This window comes from Dipodomys ordii, unplaced genomic scaffold (genome assembly GCF_000151885.1).
Source record: "Dipodomys ordii isolate 6190 unplaced genomic scaffold, Dord_2.0 Scaffold13, whole genome shotgun sequence".
Lineage (NCBI taxonomy): Eukaryota > Metazoa > Chordata > Mammalia > Rodentia > Heteromyidae > Dipodomys > Dipodomys ordii.
The window spans coordinates 9,372,366-9,393,309 of NW_012267229.1; the positions used below are offsets into that span (position 1 = coordinate 9,372,366).

Consider the following 20,944-nt stretch of genomic DNA (forward strand, 5'->3'; position numbering starts at 1 on the left):
TAGAGCACTTGCCTTGCATGCATGAGGCCCTGGGTTCGATTCCTCAGCACCACATAAGCAAAAAGAAAAAAGCCGGAAGTGGCACTGTGGCTCAAGTGGTAGAGTGCTAGCCTTGAGCTGAAGAGCTGAGGGACAGCACCCAGGCCCAGAGTTCAGGCCCCATGACCGGACCCAAAAAAAAAAAAAAAAAGAGAAGTGAGAATAAGTGCGGTCATTCTGTTCAAAGCACAGTATATGCATAAATGAAATATTTTGATGAAACCCCTTTAAACAAATAACATATACTTTAAAAAACAAACAAGACTGTACCTAGTGCCGGTGGCTCACGCCTGTAATCCTAGCTACTCAGGAGGCTGAGATCTGAGGATGGCAGTTCAAAGCCAGCCGGGGCAGGAAAGCCTGTGAAATTCTTATCTCCAATAAACCGGAAGTGGTGCTGTAGCTCAAGTGGTAGAGCGCTCTCCTTGAGCTGAAGAGCTGAGGGATGGTGCTCAGGCCCAGAGTTCAAGCCCCACGACCAACCAAAAAAAAAAAAAAAAAAGACTGTAAAAACAGATCCTGTGGAGTGGGGATATTAGAGAGAGGGCAAATGGAGAGAGAGACTGAAAGAAGGTAAATACGGTTGCTTTATGTACATGTGTAAAATGGAATAAAGCTCAAGATTGGTTTGGGAAGAAGGGCACGAGGATGAAGGAGAGTGATGGAGGGAACACGTGTGATCAAGGTATTGTGTTAACAGACATGTTAAAGCCGGGCACCGGTGGCTCACGCCTGTAAACCTAACTACTCAGAAGGCTGAGATCTGAGGATCGTGGTTCAAAGCCAGCTCTGGCAGGAAAGTCCGTGAGACTCTTATTTCCAATAAAACTGCTAGAAAACCGGAAGTGGCACTGTGGCTCAAGCAGTAGAGCACAGGGACAGCGCCCAAGCCCAGAGTTCAAGCCCAAGACCCACCAAAAACAAAACAAAAGACAGACATGTTAAAATGCACAACTAATCAATGCAAATTAAACAATGTAGAAAAAAATCAACTGACAATCTTTGGGGAATGGACCCAAAGAATTAGGTGATGAAGGTAAAAACTATTTCATAAACTCATGGCTGTTAGTGTTTTGCTTTGTTTGCCATGTATAATTTGTGGGTGTGTATGGGTATGTGTAGGTGTGTGTGGGTGTGGGTACGAGGCCTAGTGCTGTCCTGAGCTTTTTTTTTTTCTCAAAGGTAACATTCTACCATTTGAGCTATGTTCTACTTCTCGTTTTTTGGAGATAAAAATCTCACAGACTCCTGCTCAGGTTGGCCTGGAACATCAATACTCAGATCTCAACCTCCTAAGTAGCTAGGATTACAGGCATGAGCTACCAGCACTCACCTGCGGTGTCTAATTCTTTTTTTTTTTTTTTTTGGGTCCGGTCGTGGGGCCTGAACTCTGGGCCTGGGCGCTGTCCCTCAGCTCTTCAGCTCAAGGCTAGCACTCTACCACTTGAGCCACAGCGCCACTTCTGGCTTTTTTCTTTTTGCTTATGTGGTGCTGAGGAATCGAACCCAGGGCCTTGAGCATGCAAGGCAAGCGCTCTACCACTGAGCCACCTTCCCAGCCCCTGCGGTGTCTAATTCTTATAAATAGCTTAAAGAAAAAAAAGTATCCAGGTGCCAGTGGCTCGTGCCTGTAATCCTAGCTACTCAGGAGGCTGAGATCTGAGGATCATGGTTCAAAGCCAGCCTGGGCAGGAAAATTCACGAGACTCATCTCTACTTAACCACCAGAAAACCGGAAGTGGTACTGTGGCTCAAATGGTAGAGTGCTTGAGCTGAAGAGCTCAGAGACAGTGCCCAGGCCCAGAGTGCAAGCCCCACAACCCACCAAAAAAAAAAAAAAAGTTTAGCCCACCAGCTATGAATTGTAATTTCTCCTCAACTTTTTGATCCACAGAGTCTAACAAGAAGTATGATCTCACCCTAACATGATCTACCATGGTTAGATCTTCAAACATCTGATTACTCATCAGTCATATGCAGGGTTGAGTAGAGATCTCCCAGGCCAGACCAGAATATTCCAACAGGAGGCTTAGAGACTTCAAAATACCTCATCCTTGCAAGGAACTCTCACCTGTACCTTAGCTCTAAATATAAACGTATTCTAAAACATTCTGAAAATCAGTATGTGCAGTTCCCCTTGGATGATCCACCGTCAAAAGCAGTAACAAAAAGTTGTTTAAAATCCCATTATCAAAGAAATGCACTCATTACCTTGCCCATGTAATTGTAACCCCTCTGTAAGGTATTTTAACAATAAAAAATTTAAAAATCCCATTATCAGGGGCTGGGAATATGGCTTAGTGGTCATGGCGCTTGCCTACCATGCATGAAGCCCTGGGTTCCATTCCTCAGTATCACATAAACAGAAAAAGCCAGAAATGGCTCTGTGGCTCAAGTGGTAGAGCACTAACCTGGAGCAAAAGCAGCACAGGGACAGTGCCCAGGCCCTGAGTTCAAGCCCCAGGACTGGCAAAAATAAATAAATAAATAAAAATAAATTCCCATTATCAGCCACAGACAGGTAGCTCAGGCCTAAAACCCTCACTACTCAGGAGTCTGAGATCTAAGGGTCATGGTGTGAAGCTAAGCATAGGCAGGAAAGTCATGAGACTTATCTCCAGTTAACCACCTAAAAGCCAAAAGTAGATCTGTGACTCAAGTGGTAGAGTGCTAGCCTTGAGGGGGGAAAAAAGCTCAGAGACAGACAGCACCCAGGCCCTGAGTTCAAGCTCCAGAACCAGCAGGCACACAGACACACAGGCCCACACAGGCAGGCACGCACGCGCACGCGCACACACACACACACACACACACACACTCCCCTTGTAAAACTGCTCTGGGGACATCCTGTACTACATTTTGTGCTTGCTTCCTTCCTGAGTCTCCCTAGCACCCTTTAAATAGTAATCAAAAGAAACAGACTTCAGAAGCAGGTGCTGGGGGACTGGTATAAGGCAATCGGGATTGGTGAGGAAAGATGATCCTAAGCTCCAGCAAACCATTAATCAAGTGACAACGTGGTGAGCCATCCTCCAATGTCCCAGACAAGACATTCTGACTGTTAACGGAAATCTTTGTATTTCTTGTAAGAACATGTAGGCCAAAGATAGCAGGTTGGCAACTTCAGAGTTAATGGGTCTCCATCATTCCGGCCCAGACTCTGCCTATCTATTCAACACAACACTGCGTGTTGAATTTTCAAATACGCTGCTCCTGGGCCACTGCTAACTCGAAAAGCACAAAAACTATCACAAAGCGCCAAACCTTAATGACGGCATTCCATGCCCACAGTAAACTAAACACACAAACGTTGCACTTTAACCAAAGCGGTGCACGCCCCCCCCCCATCATAACTGGCTGTGTCCCTAACAAGATGGCCTCCTTACCTTCATCACACACACACACACACACACACACACACACACACACACACACGCCATACCCACACCTGGCACAGGAATCAAGCCCACCATTGGGAGAAAGATCCTCCAACACCTGCTGACTAACGGCGTGGTTCACTCTGTGAGTCCAGAAACCTCTCTGATCACACCCAGCGGATTTAACTTCCAAGAAGGGGCTCAAATCTCCCAGGAGACAAATCTAATGGCCGTGATCCCCCGAGCCCCCAAATAGTAAGAACCATCACAGCAATAATCACAACGATCACAATGGCATTTTAAGCGGGTGGTCCCGAGTCGTACTCAGAGGCGTACTGAGGCGTCACACTCAGGTCCACACAGGTGGTGGGTGGTGGGTGGTGGGTGGGGGGCCGCCCCGCCCTAGGGCGCGCCATCCCAGGGCGCTCCTTCCCCGCCGCCCCCCGTGCCATTTCAACCCCGCCCCAGAGCGTATCCGCCGCCCGGGAACTGCGGAACCCCGGCCCCCCAGACCCCGCCGGGCCCCCCCGCGCGGCGCCACTGTGGCCGCGACCCGCGGTCGGGGGGCGAGGCCGGCCCGCAGCACGCGCCCCCGCGGCCCCCCCACCCGGGCCCGGGCCGCGCCCACCTTGTCCTCCGGAGGTGCGTCGGGCTCGCGGACTCCTCTCTGCCTCAACTCCGTCATGCTGGAGACCTCGGCGCGATGTCGCCGCGGGCCGGCAACGCAGCCACCAGAACCGGCGGCTCGGCGCCGGCTCGCGGAGTGCCTCGGCCGGGGCCGAACGGCGCGCGGCTCCGCAGCGGCCCTACCGCCGCCCGGCTGCGGATCTCAGAGCCCGGCCCTGCCCAGAGCCGCCGCCGCCTCCGCCCTCTCACCCCGACACAGCGCAGTACGCTCTCCTCAGCCTCAGCCGCTCGCTCCTCCTCCAGGAAGAGGACTCGGACCTAGCGCGCAGGCGCACGGCCGCCATGTCCGCTGGGGCTATCCGCCAATGGCGCGAATACCAGAGCTAGGCGGGGCGATGGGGGCGGGACGGAGAGAAAAGAAGAGACGCGTATTGGATAATTACGCGAGGAGGGCGGGAAAAACGTGCGTTTCCGAAAGAGATTAGCCAATGCAAGCTCCCACCAGGTCGCGGGTGGCAGCCGCGAGCTCCCAAGGTCCTGGAGGTTTGTGGCGGGTAAAAGGCGCCACCCAGAGGTCTAGCCTGATGCGTACTTGATGTCTTCATCCGTCAGCTCTTCCTGCACACACTTCAGGAGATTTTGTAGGTCCTAAATTTAAAGCTGAGCACCAGTGGCTCACACTTGTAATCCTAACTATTCAGGAGGCTAAGATCTGAGGATCACGGTTAAAACCAGCCCGTGCAGGGGCTGGGAAAGTGGGTCAGTGGTAGAGTGCTTGCCTTGCATGCATGGATTCCTGAGCACCACATAAGCTGGAAGTGGCACTGTAGCTCAAGTGGTAGAGCGCTAGCCTTGAGCTGAAGAGCTGAGGGACAGCGCCCAGGCCCAGAGTTCAGGCCCACGACCAAAAAAAAAAAACAGCCCACGCAGGAAAGTCTGTGAGGCTGGTTTTGTTTTGTTTTGTTGCCTGTCCTAGGACTTGAACTCAGGGCCTGGGCACTGTCCCTGACCTTCTTGTGCTCAAGATTAGCACTCTCCCACGTGAGTCACAGCGCTCCTTACGGTTGTCTGTGGTACTGAGGAATCGAATCCAGGGCTTCATGCATTTTAAGTAAGCACTCTACCACTAAGCCACATTCCCAGTCCCTCTGTGAGGCTTATGTACAATTACCCACTAAGAGTGGTGGTGGTGTGGTTCAAGTGGTAGAGCACCAGATTTAAGCACAAAAGCTCAGGGACAGCACCAAGGCCTTGAGTTGAAGGCCGAGGACCGGAACCAAAAGAAAAATGAAATGACAAATGCTGATTCTTTCCCCTTATCTACTCCTTTTAACCGTAGGGTTGTTTACTAGCAGTCTTCCGTGGTGATCAATGGGGTTTCAGTATCATTATGAATTCATATATTTTAAAGTAATGGATATTTTTCAATCAATTGTATTTATTACCCTTATTGATGTTCAAAATGCCCTCTCTTTGGGACCTTCACAAAAGACCTAATTAACATGAAGGTATGAAGCCAGGTGAGGGCTCATGCCTGTTATCCCAGCACTTGGAAGGCTGAAAACAGAAGGATCACAAAGGGCTACCAAGACCAGGCTGAGCAATTTAGGTAGATACTGTCTCAAAATCAAACTTAAAATAAGGGGAAGGGAGGATGACAGAAGATCACATAAGGAATGAAACCAAACTTCAGTCTTCCTTGCCTTGCCAGGCTGTGACTGTAATTACTGAGTGATAATTGGAGCTGAGTAATAGGTGTAGTTAATCTCATTGAATACACATATTCCTTGAAAATGAATATGATTTTCATTTTATAAATAAGTTCACAATATTTTAACTTTTTAGCATTTCTGGTGTTTCAGGTGCTGGCTTTAGTGTTTCCTAGTGTGCTCCTGGGACTTGAACTCAGGACCTAGACACTATCCCTGAGCTTTTTTGTTCAAGACTAGTGCTCTACCACTTAAGCCACAGCTCTCCACTTATAGATTTTTGTTGTTGTTGTTGTTTTTAGTTGTTAATTTGGAAATAAAGAGGATCATAGACTTTCCTATTCAGGCTGGCTTCAAACTTTGATCCTCAAATCTCAGCCTCCTAAGTAGCTAGGATTTTAGGCGTGAGTCACCAGTGCCCTGCTCTTTCCTATTTCTTTTATTGAGAAATTTTTCATCAACGTTCATCAAACATCTCTCTAAGCAGTGCCTTGAGGCTGTTCTATCTCCTCTCTCTCCCTCCCCCCCTCACTTTCACTCACTGTATGTGTGTGTATGTGTGTGTGTGTGTGTGTGTGTGTGTGTGTGTTTGTAGGGGGAAGAGAGATTTGGAGGGCTTGAACTCAGGGCCTGGACACTGTCCTTGAATTAGGTTTTTTCTTTTATTTTGGAGTTTTTATTATTGTTCAAGGTTAGTGCTCTATGACCTGAGTCACAGCTCACTTCTGGCTTTTTGGAGATGAAGAGTCTCACAGACTTCCCTTTGTACCAAGATCCTCAGATCTCAGCCTCCTAAGAAGCTAAGATTATAGATGTGAACCACTTGTTAGCGGTTCAGCTTTACTTACTATATTTTAATCCAACCATGTGAGATACTTTCAAAAAGAAGTTGCAATTTCCTTTCCACAATTGTAATCTGACCCGTGGGTTTGGGGTAATTACTGAGATTTCTGGAAGGGCACTATGTATTCATGATTTTTATGACCAGATTCTCAGGTTTTTGCAACAGTGTGTCAAAGGCACAGAAAAACAGATTTGGAAGAGCCTGGAACTCTGAACTTCATCCTATTTAACAACACTGCACAAATACAGAGCTGGGGGTGTAGGCCCTGGGTTCAAGTCCCAAGTACCAGCACACAAAAAAGCGCCAACCAGCTCCCTGAACCAAAGAAGGTTCTGAGGATTTAGGCTAGCAATGTGATCAAACAGCATTTTTTTTTCTGTCAGTCATGGGGCTTGAACTTTGGGCCTGGGCACTGTCCTTCAGCTCTTCAGCTCAAGGCGAGCACTCTACCAGTTAAGCCACTGCACCACTTCTGATTTTCTGGTGGCAAATTGGAGATAAGAATCTCATGCAGGGGCTGGGAAGGTGGCTCAGTGGTAGAACACTTGCCTTGCATGCTTGAGGCCCTGGGTTCTATTCCTCAGCACCACATAAGCAAAAAGAAAAAAGCTGCAAGTGGCGCTGTGGCTTAAGTGGTAGAGCGCTGGCCTTGTGCTGAAGAGCTGAGGGACAGTGCCCAGGCCCAGAGTTCAGGCCCCACGACCGGACAAAAAAAAAAAAAAAAAAAGAATCTCATGCATTTTCCTGCCCGGGATGGCTTTGAACCGCAATCCTCAGTTCTCAGCCTCCTGAGTAGCTAGGATTACAGGAATAAGCCACCATCACCCAGCTCAAACAGAATTTATAGAAGAAGAAAGAAAGAAAAAAAAAAGAACTAGTAAACATCTAACTGGCTTCAGCCTAGTCAGTCAACCAGCAATGTGTCAGCTTAACTGTTTACAGCTTATTAGTTCCTGGGTTACAGGACCATCTGTAACCAATCAAAACTCAATTACTATCATTACATTCTATGGTCTCTTGGGCCCAGTGCTAGTACCTGTTCCAAATCTGTAGCATCCTACAAAACTTAATACTATCTAAATCAGTTTGTGTTCTTTGCCAGTGAAACCTGAAGTGTACTTGTCAGTGCAGTACTTTAGGCATATCTAAGTTTCAAAACATACTTGATCCCATAGCCTAAGGGGAACAAATGGACTGGTAGCTATGCAAGGCTGGCGTTCTGGTTGGGGAAATGAGGAGGCTCTGGTGGGGATGTTTATGGAGCCTAAATGAGAGATCGGGGAGGCAAAGTAGGACCTGCCAGATTTTTGGAAGAGTTGGAGGACAAGATATGTAAATCCCTGATCAAAAGGTATTAAAAATTCAGTATTTCCTCAACTCTCACAAAAGAGCTAGTCGCTCTGAGTCCTCGTCATAGGCAGGCAGGAATGTACCTGCTTCTGGTCTCACATGTCCTCCCAGACTACACTGGGGTGAACCAGCCAAAAGGGCCAGGACAAGCACAGCTAAGAGCTGCACAGCCATCTCTAGGCCACTAACCTTATGTATATGGCAAAAGTGGTCTTGTTAGATCACAGGAGAGCTGAAAAATTCCCAACATATGCTAATGCCATATTTGTCCTAATGTCTAGTGCATAACATTGTGTGTGATGATGATTGTGTGTGTCGATGCTAGTATAAACCAGCCCACCACATTACCAGTTGTATAAAACAAATCACATGCAATTATGTACAGTTTCTAACACACGATAATGGTTATTGGTCTATATATTTTAAAACATTTACATGGTCTTTCTTCATGTTTTGTAAGGAGTCCATATGTTTAGAAGCCCATAGCAAGATCTCATATTTGCTAAAATACTTTGTGTGTGTGTGTGTGTGTGTGTGTGTGTAGTTACCAGGGCTTGACTCAGGGCCTTGAGCTCTTACTTGGTTGGAGCTCTACCACTTGAGTCGGCTTCAATGTGATAGTTTTTTGAATAATTGGAGATTGAGTCTCCATGAGTCTTCACCCTTGATCCTCTAGGGCTCAGCCTTCTAAGTAGTTAGAATTACAGCTGTGATGGGCTGGGAAGGTGGCTCAGTGGTAAAGTGCTTGCCTTGCATGCATGAGGCCCTGGGTTTGATTCCTCAGTACCACATAAGCAGAAAAAAATTTAAAAAAAAAAAGAATTACAGCTGTGAGCTTCTAGATCCCAGCTATATATTTCCTTTAGTGGGCTGGGTAGGTGGCTCAGTGATAGAGTGCTTGCCTTGCACGCATGAGGCCCTGGGTTCGATTCCTTGGCACCACATAAGCAGAAAAAGCCGGAAGTAGCGCTGTGGCTTGAGTGGTAGAGCACTAGCCTTGAGCTGAAGAGCTGAAGGACAGCGCCCAGGACCAAAGTTCAGGACCCACAACCGACAAAAAACAAACAACAACAACAAAAAAGTCACTTAGACTTTTTTTTTTTGAGGGGGTAGTACTAGGTTTTGAACTCAGGCCTCTGGCCGTTTGCGGCGTTATTTTGGAAATGGAGTCTTATACTCTTTTTTGGGGGAAGTGGCACTGTGGCTCAAGTGGTAGAGTGCTAGCCTTGAGCTGAAGAGCTGAGGGACAGCGCCCAGGCCCAGAGTTCAGGCCCCACGACCGACCAAACAAACAAAAATATACCCACCCAGTTACTCTTTTTTGGGGAGGGGGGTCCAGTTGTCTTTTTTCATTTTACTTATGTGGTGCTGAGGAATCAAACCCAGAGCCTCAGGCATGAAAAGCAAGCGCTCTACCACTGAGCCATCTTCCAGCCCCTGGAGATGGAGTCTTGCGAATGTTTTTGCCCAAGCTGGCTTTGAACTGAGGTCCTCCAGATCTCAACCTTCTAAGTAGCTGAGATTACAGGTGTATGCCACGTTGTAATTTGATGAATAAATATTTGGAAGCATCTATAGCTTTATTCTCTAAAAGTTAAAATTAGAGTAAAATTTTCTTTTTCCCACTGAATAGTAGTATTTTATTAGATGTTATAAGAGATTCTCACAAAATGCACATTGAGAAAGGAGGGAGAGATTGGGGGCTGGGAAGGTGGCTCAGTGGTAGAGAAAGAAGGGAGAGTGTTTAAAGGGGGTGAGATTGTAAAGCTGTGTGGGAACATAATGAAATCTCCTACTGTATAACTAAAGCTTTTGATAAGTTACCCTTGTATGCTTTGCTTTGCTTTGCTCCACTGATGTAAAAGTCCACAACTCAAGTCTAAGCAAGCACTCCAGGACTAAATTACATGCCCAGCCCTAATACCAATCTATTTAATCATGTTATTTTCTCAACCTAGAATATTCTTTCTTCCCCTCTACAAACAGCTAGTTTCTCAGGCAAAATACCACTTCAGACCTTCTCCACTCACAGGTCACAGCCATTTTAAACTCATCCCACAGATTCGTGCACATTGTGAGTATGGTATCTGTGGAGTTGGATTGCCATTTAAAATGTCTTCAGCAGGTGGATACATGGAATCCATTAGAGTATACGCCTAGCCCGGGTGAGGCACTGGGACCAATTCTCAGCACCAAAAGGTGTCTGCAAAATGAGTACACTGTGATTTGGTATTAAACACAAATGTTATCAATCGGGTTGTATGTCATGAGATATCTATCTTTTTGAGAGGCACTAATATTCGTTGCACATAGCATAAAATTAAGTGTACTTTAAGCCTTTATATTTACGTAATGATGGTATTTTAAATCCGTATATAGGATTTAAGAGTATTAGGTTGGAGGGACCTGGGCTTTTGCTCAAGGCTGGCACTTGACTGGTTGACGCAAGCCCAGTTCCAGTTGCAGCTTTCTGCTGGTTAATGGGGGGTACGTCTCACAGACTTTACTGCTCCAGCTGGCTTCGAACCGCGATATCCTCAGATCTCAGCCTCCAGAGCTAGAATTACAGAAGCGAGCCACCTGCCCGGCCTCCGAGATAACTCTTATGGGAACTGAACACCAAAAGAAAATGCAAAAATAAAGTGCGTATTTGAGGCTAGCAGGCGGCGTCTTCCGGTTCGTTTCCGGTTCACTTTCCCTCTCTGGAAACTGCTAGGAAGTGGGAGACAGAGGAGGCACCACCAAGCTGGGTCTTGTCTAGCGGTCTAGCTACGCCAGGCACACAGGACTCAGGGAAGAACGAAGGGAGCAGACCTAGGAACACGAAGAGAGCGGGTAAACGCCGCGAGACAGGCCTTGGGCCTCTAGCTGAGCGCGCGCCCCGCCCTCATCCTCCAATAGATGTTCGGCAGGGCGGGCCTTGTACGAGCCAGGAATGCGATTGGTCCTGCAGCTCCTCTGCCTAGGAGGTGGGCGGCATCAGCGTGATGACGTAAAGCACGGGGCGCAGGGGCGGGAAGCGCGCGTTTGCGGGAGCGGCGGCATTAAACGGTTGCAGGGGCAGCGGCAGGTCGTCGTCTCCCAGGCTCTCAGACTCTCGTCTCCGCCGTCTTCGCTCGGAGTCCCGGGAAGCCTAAGCCAGCTAGGCCTCCTCATCTGTGCAGCTGTCGTTGCGGATCCATCATGTTCGAGGCGCGCTTGGTCCAGGGCTCCATCCTGAAGAAGGTGCTGGAGGCGCTCAAGGACCTCATCAACGAGGCCTGCTGGGACATCAGCTCCGGAGGCGTGAACCTCCAGAGCATGGACTCGTCACACGTCTCCCTGGTGCAGCTCACCCTGCGCTCCGAAGGCTTCGACACGTACCGCTGCGACCGCAACCTGGCCATGGGTGTGAACCTCACCAGGTGAGCTCCGGGGCTGGTGGGGTTCCGGGCTTTGGCGCTCCGCCAGCGCCGGCTCTTGGCGGGAGCGCGTCCGACTCGGGCTCCCTTTGGCTGGCGCGGATGATCCGCGCTTTCTCATTGGCGCGGGCTGCTGGGGGCGGAGCTCAGCGGAGCCCGCGGTTCCGAAAAAGCCCGCGCTGGCAACCGCGGGGACCGGCCCTTTCCGCGCCAAAGTCACAAAGCGCATGGTGGCGGGGGAAGAAGACTGCTTCTGTGTTGTTAGTTCATTAAATGTTAGCAGCCTTGAGAGGCAAACCGTCGTCCGTTTTAGGGCTTTTAATGTGCCCTAATGAGACTGTGCCCCCTGCCACCGTATATAGGGTCACTAGATGGTTTCCAACCTTTCATTTATTAGAGTCACAGTGAGCATCTTAAGATTCTGAACATTTGTAAAAAATTATCCAGGGTAATGGCTTTTCCTTAAGGGAACTGGTACCACCTGTTTATGAGAAAGCTGCCACCTGTAATCCAGCACTCGAGGGGCTGAGGCCATGGCCCCTGTAAGCCTGGGCTCCGAGCGAGACCATGTCTCAGAAACGGAAGGTGTAGGGGAGCAGTGTTTCTGGAAAACTTAGGCTACGTGCATGTTTAGTAGGTTTACTAGTTTCAGCTTTTTTGGCCTTTTTTTTTTTTTTTTTGGTAATACTGGGGTGGGAACTTGGGCTCTCGGGTTTGGTGGCTGAACCATACCTCCAATTCAGTTTTTAATACCGCAGCCTGATAATTTAGTTTTCCTGCTGAAGAGACTTGGTATTCAGAAAGTACTCTTCACTTATGCCCAAAGATGTAATTGCTGTCTGTATTGTATTTACATTCTACAGCTTGCATTCATTCCCGAATCATAGAACCCATATACACCTCCCCAAAAAAGTATTCGTACCCTTCTCACCAGTTCCTCACAGATGAAAATGGTCATTACTTTCTCTTTTTTTTTGGATCAGTCGTGGGGCCTGAACTCTGGGCCTGGGCACTGTCCCTCAGCTCAAGGCTAGCGCTCTGCCACTTGAGCCACAGCGCCACTTCCAGCTTTTTTCTTTTTGCTTATGTGGTGCTGAGGAATCGAACCCAGGGCCTCATGCATGCAAGGCAAGCGCTCTACCACTGAGCCACCTTCCCAGCCCAAAAATGGTCATTTCTAATTGTCTGGATATCTAGATCTTGAGCAGCTGGTGTTGATTTTAAACCCTGTGTTTTGTGTTCTAGCATGTCCAAAATATTAAAATGTGCTGGCAATGAAGACATCATTACCCTAAGGGCTGAAGATAATGCAGACACCTTGGCACTAGTGTTTGAAGCACCAAGTAAGTGGTACCCTTTTAATGGAGTTGTGATACAGAATATGAAAAGCACAGTGTTTCTTAGAATTTTTGGATGGCTGTATATTAGCTCTGAACACATGCTTTTCTTCAGTTAACATTTGCTTTCTTTTGGTAGATCAGGAGAAAGTTTCAGACTATGAAATGAAGTTAATGGATTTAGATGTTGAACAACTTGGAATTCCAGTGAGTATCACTTTCCAATTGAGGGATGTACTGTGCACATATCTTACATAACTGATAGTTAAGATGTTTAAAGCCTTAATAGCTTTTTTTAAAAAAAAATGTAACACTTCACGAATTTGTGTGTCATCCTTGGGCATCCTCTGTAACGGTCCAATTTTAGTATGTACTGCCGAAGTGAGCACACTAGTAGCTTTTTGTAGACTGCTGCTGCATGCATGCTTCAAAATGGGCTTTTAGTATTTTATATAGCACTTATTTTACTAAACCAGGATTCTAAAGAAATCACAGAAGACATTGCTTGTTGCCAACTGCCTGTGTCAATTCTTTGTTGTTTTTTGTGAAGTGCTTGTTTAAGAATAATTTTAAAGCTTCATTAGGAGAAACTCATTAAGGCTCTTACTAAAGGTGAGCGGAAACATTGGGATGTTTTAGATGCCTAATATGTCTATTACTTTTAGAAAGCAGATGGATGTGCTTGGGCCATTTCTGTCATACGCTAATGTTCTCTTGATTTAGCTCTGGAGAATGATGGGGATGTTCTTGTTCCTGGATAGTTGAATGTGTTCAGAGATCACAAGACAAAGTAATTAGAAAGTATTACATTGTGAATTACTGCTTACTTGTGTGGGGGGGGATAGTACCAGAGCTTATATGCAAAGTCCCACATTTGGCTCAGCTTGCTTGCAGCCAGTATTCTGCTACTCGAGCCATTCCTTCAATCCAGCTTTTGTTGCTGGCTAACTGGAGGTGGGAGTGTTGCAGATTTTTAATTTAGGCTAGCTTTGAACCGAGATCCTCAGGATTTCAGCCTTCTGGGTAGATAGATTATTTGTAGCTGTGAGCCACTTAGATGTTGCATCTTAAAGTGAGAGCACAGATCTATACATTTTCAGCAAATTAGTCTTTTAAAATGTTTCATTTTCTAGGAACAAGAGTACAGCTGTGTGGTAAAGATGCCTTCTGGTGAATTTGCACGTATATGCCGAGACCTCAGTCATATTGGAGATGCTGTTGTAATATCCTGTGCAAAAGATGGAGTGAAATTTTCTGCAAGTGGAGAACTTGGAAATGGAAATATTAAGTTGTCACAAACAAGTAATGTTGATAAAGAGGAGGAAGCTGTAAGTAGTATAGTTTTCTATTTAGATAGCTTCTGCAGACCATTAGTACTACTGTTTAGCACTAGCTTATTTGCTAATATTAAATAAAGTTGCATTGTAAGTAATTTGAAAGTTGGAAGATGCTGAATACTGAAGTGATTTGTCATCTAACTTAAAATGATGTCTGAAATGGGAATACAAATTCAGCAGTTCTTTTACATAACAAAGAACAATAAATTTGTGGATTAAACCCACAGATGTTCTAAGGATAGAATTGAGTAAGCTAGGTGTCTGGCCTTTAGCTTTCTGGAGATAGTCTGCTTCTGCCAAGTGAGTGAGGACAGGATAGAAAGTCAGTAGATAGGTATGGTTAGGGTTAAAAGTCTAGATAAAAGGCTATACTCCCTAGTTGTTTTTTGTTTTGTTTTTGGTTGGTCTTGAGGCTTGAACTTTGGTCCTGGGCGCTATCCCTCAGGTCTTCAGCTCAAGGCCACAGCTCTACCACTTGAGCCACAGCACTTCCAACTTTCTGAGTGGTTTATTGGAGATAAAGACTCTGACGGACTTCCTGCCCTACCCGGGCTGGCTTTGAACTGCAATCCTCAGATCTCAGCCTCCTGAGTAGCTAGGATTACAGGCAGGAGCCACTGACGGGGGCCTAGTGTGCTTAGTTTTACGTGTTCAAAACGGTAGAAAAGCAATACTGATACCTAGTCATGGGCTATAGGAATTTAAATAAGGGGACTCATCACTAACATTTTTTAAGAGTATGTAGAAGCCAGATGCCAGTGTCTCATGCCTATAATTCCTGCTACTAAGAAGGCTGGGATCTGAGGGTTAAAGTTGGAAGCCAGCCCAGACAGAAAAGTCTGTGGGACTCTTAAGCTCCAACTAGTTTCCCCCAAAAAAGCCAGAAATGGAGTTCTGGTTCAAGTGGTTGAGCACTAGCCTTTGAATGCAAAAGCTCAGGGACAGTTCCCAGGCCTGAGTTCATGCCCTAGAACCAAGATCAAAAAGTACTCCCTTAAAGTCTGAACTTCATAATATCATTAGGATTAAATAGTGATAGGATCATTAGAATTAAATATAATAACATTCACATTGGTTTAGCACAGTGTATGGGACTTGCTAACAGTCAAGGGCTTGAAGGGCAGCTTTTCCATTACACATACTTGATTGCTTGAATACAGTTCATATAGGAAAGGGGCTAATGCTTGTTTTTATTTTCTTCAAAGTGTAATAGCATCCTGCAGTGTAAAGGTTTTTTTGTGTGCTTTCTGATGTATATTATGAATTAAATGGAGTGCAACTTTTTCAATCTAATGAATCCTATTTTCTCCTGTAGGTTACCATAGAGATGAATGAGCCTGTTCAGCTAACTTTTGCACTGAGGTATCTGAACTTCTTTACAAAAGCCACTCCACTCTCTCCTACAGTAACACTCAGTATGTCTGCTGATGTACCTCTTGGTAAGATAATATAGTAAGTTTGAACAGTGTTTTTTAGGTAATATATGGGAAACTCCTCAGTAATGAACTTTCTTATCTTTCAGTTGTAGAGTATAAAATTGCTGACATGGGACATTTAAAGTACTATTTGGCTCCCAAGATTGAGGATGAAGAAGGATCTTAGGTGATCATAAAATCCAAGAAAATAAAAACAGCTTTTGAGAACTGCTTCTGAGACAGCAGCACCTACTGAAGTCTTGTCTGGCACCAAATTTGTATTTGAGTACATATGTAGATACTGCTTTGTAAATAACCTATTTTTTGCTCAATTTCTCTACAATTTGTTTAAAAATTAAAATCCAAAGTCAAATCTTGTTAACCTAGAAATACTTTTGCCTTACTTAGAAATACGATAATTTTTGTATAACAAAAGGATCGAAGGGTTTTCCAATTTAAATAAAGTTGCCTGAATTTCACATCCCAAGGACAGTGCCTTCATTTGGACCATGACCCCTTTTATGTAAATGTAAAAACTAGCAAAATATTTCAAGTACAATAGGTGACCAGAGAGTTGGATGAGTTCATTACCAAACGTACTTTGTCATTGTATCTCCAAGTAGAATGAAAAAGGAACAGTAGATTAGGTCAAGTATATTTTGTCATCATAGCAAGATTTAACACTTCTAAAGGCACCCCAAGTCTCATGAGCTTTATATTGTATGGTTTTAGCCTAGACTTAAAGAGTCTTGAATTCAAGAAGCTTTGGTAGGTGGACCCAAGAAACTTTTGGGGGTTGTCTTAAGGAGAATGATTGTTCCGGGCTTTTTCTCCCTTAAAGGATGGATTAAATTTCAAGGATGTTGAGACCACCCAAGAAAGTGCAAAGGCCTGCATTTGTTTTTTTAAAAAATACTGGAAACAATTGCCAGTAAATTCAGTCATCCTTTCTAACAGAATATTTAGTTGGGCGTACTTGATTTGTACTTGGACTGAATTCTAGTTTATTCAGCATTAGAGTTTATTATGACCAGTAGTTACTGTGGCAATGGGTGAGAAAGGATACTGATTACAGGGGTACTCAACTATACAGATGGCAACCTTTTGAGATGATGGCAATACTTGGTCTAGACTGGTCACCACTCCAAGATTATGCAAAACTCATCCAATTGTATTTGATGTAAACTATACCTTAAACGATCTTTTCAAAAAGTGTGCCAGGCATCGGTGGCTCACGCCTGTAATCCTAGTTACTGGCTGAGATCTGAGGATCACAGTTAAAAGCTATCCCGGGCAGGTAAGTCCAGGAGACTCATCTCCAATAACCACAAGAAAACCAGAAGTGGCACTGTGGTTCAAGTGGTAGAGCGCTCGCCTTGAGCTGAAATGCTGAGGGACAGCGCCCTGGCCCAGAGCTCAAGCCCCACGACAAACCAAGAAAAAAAAAGTTTTGTGGTTAAAAAATAAATAATCCCTTCTAGGCAGACGCAGACCTCTTACCAGGAGACAGAAAGCACCAAGATTGGAGGCCACGGCAGCAGGGCGCTGACAGGCAGTGCCGTGCCTTTCACAGCCAGGGGATTGGCAACTGCTTCAGCCTCTGGGACCTACCCTGCGCCTTGGCCCATTAGTTAGGGAAGCAACTACTTAGCAGGGCCTGACTATGACCCAGGTAGATGGGGACCCGAACCCTAGACGAAACAACGCAGACAAGCCCCAACCTGTCCCGAAAGACGCCAACACTCGCGAGGCCACTTCCTGCCACTTACTACCCAGGAAGTTTACAAGAAGCCGTCGCTTCCGTGACGCGACTTCCGGCGCGCCTCCGCCCCCGCGTGACTTCCTGCGGCAGGCTGCGCTGGCTCCTGCGTCGGCGCGGCAGTTGGGCGGGCGCCGCGGGCGGTGCGTGACATGCATCCCGGGCAGCCTCGGTTGGCAACGGTGAGCGAGTTCCCCGCGCGCGGGCGGCCTGGCACAGCGCTCCGGTAAAGCGGGCGCGCAGCGGGTTGTAGCGGACGCGGCTTCCCCGCCCTCGCCTGCGCTTTCGCCGAAGACAGCCTTGAGGCCGCGGAGTGGAGCGCTGGCCTGCGCAGGCGCCGCTGGCCTCGCCCAGCAGCCAGTGTTGCGTGTGTTACGTCTAAATTCGCGTCGGGTCATTTCCAGTCCCTGGCAACCGCTGGAGACTGGCAGGAAGATAGTGTATGTAAAGGCCCTTCATGCTAGCCACTGTCCCAGGCGCTTTCCCGATGCGTGCGCGTGTGCGTGTGTGTGTGTGTGTCCTGGGGCTTGAACTCAGAGCCTGCAGGCGGTCCGTCAGCTTTTGTGCTCACGGCTAGCACTCTACCACTTGAGCCACAACTCTGCTTCGGGCTTTGCAGTGGGTAACTGGAGGTTAAGAGTCTCACGGACTTTATTGCCTTGAGTGGCTTTGAACTACATTCCTCAGATCTTAGCCTTCTGAGTAGCTAGGATTACAGGCCTGTGTCATCCGGGTTTACGGTTTGATAATTCCTTGATAGCACTCAGGTGCTGATAATTCGGGCGTTACGTTTGCGCTGGCAAAAGCTGGTTGGAAACTTGGACTGATACTTTAAAAATACTTTTACGTTTTGAGTTTTTCCGTTCTTTATAAATTCTTTTTCTTTGCTAAGAAAAAGCATGTCTCCCTCACTGCGATTTTCTTTTGTTTTGATTTGTGTATATATACAGTCAGTGGCATAGCACTGGCACAGTACGTTAACTTAATGAAAGTCAGGTGTGATAGATTAAATGTCCTAAAAATCTCATACTGGCCTTGAACTTTTTTTTGTTCTGTTTTTTTGGGTCCGGTCATGGGGCCTGAACTCTGGGCCTGGGCGCTGTCCCTCAGCTCTTCAGCTCAAGGCTAGCGCTCTACCACTTGAGCCACAGCGCCACTTCCGGCTTTTTGCTTATGTGGTGCTGAGGAATCGAACCCAGGGCCTCTGGCATTCAAGGCATGTGCTCTACCACTGAGCCACCTTCCCGGCCCGGTCTTGAACTTTTTTAAGCTTTAAAGAAGTATGTCATCGTGATCAAAACACTAAAATATCTACACAGCTTGAAACTTTTAAAAAAAAATTTATAAGGGCTGGCAATGTGGCTTAGTGTAGATTATTTGGCTAGCATGCCTGAAGCCTTGGGTTCGATTCCCCAGCATCACATATACAGAAAACCAGAAGTGGTGCTGTAGCTCAAGTGGTAGTATTAGCCTTGAGCAAAAGAAGCCCAGGGACAGCACCCAGGCCCTGAGTTCAAACCCCAGGACCAGCACAGTATGAGTTGTTTCGCTCACTGCTCATGCTCTATCACACAAGCCACAGATCCATTTCTGGCTTTTTTTGTGTGTGATTAATTGTGGAGATAAGAGAAACATGGACTTTCCTGCTTGTTCTGGCTTCTAATGGCTATGGGTCAAATCTCAGCCTTGTGAGTAGCTAGAATTACAAACACTAGTTCTTGTCTTGAACCCCTTTTAGAAAGCTTATGTATTAGCATTATTTAGACTTTTTTTTTTTTTTGGTTGGTTGTGGGGCCTGAACTCGGCCTGGGTGCTGTCCCTCAGCTCTTCAGCTCAAGGCTAGCACTCTACCACAGCGCCACTTCCAGCTTTTCCTGTGTATGTGGTGCTGAGGAACCGAACCCAGGGTCTCATGCATGCAAGGCAAGCACTCTACCACTAGCCACCTTCCCAGCCCACTACTTAACTTTTCTTCCTACTTGATTTCTGGACCAGTACATTATTAGCAAAACAGGGACAGGAGCAATTAGCAGGAATTCTTTCATAGTGTTACTTTATAGCAACAGTAACAGCTTGCTAATTTTTGGAGTTACTTAGAAAACAGTTTTCTCTATGCTGTCATTGTTTTAAAGTCTTGCTTGCGCTGGACAAGGGAGCTGAAGTTTCATGATTGCTATGAATATTTTTAACAATGACCAGATTTCTATCCAGTGCTTTTTATATAGCTTACACAGTCTAGAAGGTGAAATTGCTTTTGTAAAGATAGAAAGGGAGGCATAGCTGAAGTTACTAGTATGGTATTCATAGCTAGGAGGTTATACAAATTTACCAGAAACTTTACAGATTCTTTGCATTAAAAGGATAAAGTCAGCTGAGTGTGCTGGTGGATACCACCCATAATCCTAGCCACTCAAATCTGAGTTCTTGGGACCATGGTTCAGAACCAATTAGAGACTTCTCTTCAGTTACCAGTGAAAAACTGAAACTGGAGGTGTGGCTTAAGTGAGAGTGTTAGCTTTGAGTGGAAAAGTAAAAGAGCTTGTCCTGGACCTGAGTTCAGAACAGGTCACTCAAAGTTTGAGACTGACCCATACCGAAAAGTTAGGGAGACCCCTTCTCAAGTCATCACTGGTGTGATGGCACATCCTGTCATCCTAGCTTCAGAGGAGACTTGAAGTGAGAGTACTGCAGTTCCATATCAGCCTTAGAAAAGTCAGGGAAACAGCTTTAATAGAAGAAACCAAGGATGGTCATGGCACATACCTGTCATCCCAGCTATTGTGGGAAATCTAAAATAGGTGGATCACAGTCCAGGAATGTCTCTGGATAAGCAGTGAGACCCTAGCTCAAAATAACTGGCACATAAAAGGTCTAGAGGTATGCCTTAGTGATAGAGTACTTGCCTAGTTAAGAGATGGTACTGAGTTCAAATCACAGTACTGCCATAAAAAGGTGGGGGGAGCTGTCCCTTGAGAAGAAGCAGGCAAAATACTGAAATGAATGTGTTCCATTCCTCATGCTTCCTGGCAAACCACAAAGTTGCAAAGAATATATGCTAAGGAGGAGCAGGAAAAAAGTAGCACTATAGTGGAGTTGATAAAAATTCATACTTTGGTGTCAGGTGACCTGGATTAAAGTCTCCACTCTTCCAGCTATTCTGTGTGACTTTGGAGAAATAAGAGGCAGGGAACAATGATGAAAAATAAACTGAGTGTAGCTGTTCCTGAATGTCTTTGGCTGTCATTGTTAGCATTAGAATTAAGGAGGTTTTCACTGTTGGCACAGTGAAACCTGAGTTGCAAGATACAGTGTGACAAGGCAGCCAGAATTCCTGAAGTCATTGGCTGTAATATATTATTGTTACCCACAGAAAATAACCATCTTTTTGTTGCAGACAGTAGCTGTGTCATTGTGTTATGATGCCATCTCGTACCAACCTAGCTACTGGAATCCCCAGTAGTAAAGTAAAATACTCACGGCTTTCCAGCACAGATGATGGCTACATTGACCTTCAGGTAAGTGCAGAAGAGAAATGACAAAACTTCCTGGCTATGTTTTTCTTGAGGCTTTAGTGGAAAGACCTTTCTAGCTGGAAGTCTGGATAATTCTCACTCGGAATTAGAGCAACAAGAAGTTATCTCGGGGCAGGGAAGGGGCTCAGTGGTAGAGCGCTTGCCTTGCATGCATGAGACCCTGGGTTCGATTCTTCAGCACCACATAAGCAAAAAGAAAAAAGCCGGAAGTGGCGC

The 20,944-nt window shown here is 46.1% G+C and overlaps 3 protein-coding genes across 5 annotated transcripts in view; 2 read left to right on the forward strand and 1 right to left on the reverse strand.

Annotated features, from left to right (window-relative positions):
- The window catches only part of Cds2 (CDP-diacylglycerol synthase (phosphatidate cytidylyltransferase) 2), a 43,657-nt gene extending 39,333 nt beyond the window's left edge, over positions 1-4,324 (reverse strand). Inside the window, exon 1 of the mRNA XM_013010999.1 lies at positions 4,045-4,324. Coding sequence (XP_012866453.1) covers positions 4,045-4,101 — 57 coding nt within the window. The 5' untranslated portion in view covers positions 4,102-4,324. The remainder of the gene's footprint in view (positions 1-4,044) is intronic.
- A 6,617-nt stretch (positions 4,325-10,941) lies between these two features.
- On the forward strand, positions 10,942-15,923 carry Pcna (proliferating cell nuclear antigen). The gene is made up of 6 exons (XM_013011082.1): positions 10,942-11,350; positions 12,593-12,690; positions 12,824-12,891; positions 13,818-14,012; positions 15,337-15,460; positions 15,544-15,923. Exons 1-6 carry the CDS (start codon positions 11,130-11,132, stop codon positions 15,621-15,623), a joined length of 786 nt encoding a protein of 261 aa, XP_012866536.1. The 5' UTR covers positions 10,942-11,129; the 3' UTR covers positions 15,624-15,923.
- A 1,365-nt stretch (positions 15,924-17,288) lies between these two features.
- The window catches only part of Tmem230 (transmembrane protein 230), a 9,485-nt gene continuing 5,829 nt past the window's right edge, over positions 17,289-20,944 (forward strand). The window contains exons 1-2 of one of the 3 annotated variants that reach the window (XM_013010770.1): positions 17,289-17,377; positions 20,590-20,710. In XM_013010770.1, the coding sequence (XP_012866224.1) occupies positions 20,612-20,710 (99 nt within the window). In that variant the 5' untranslated portion in view covers positions 17,289-17,377; positions 20,590-20,611. The other 2 variants (XM_013010772.1, XM_013010773.1) reach the window with 2 other exon arrangements.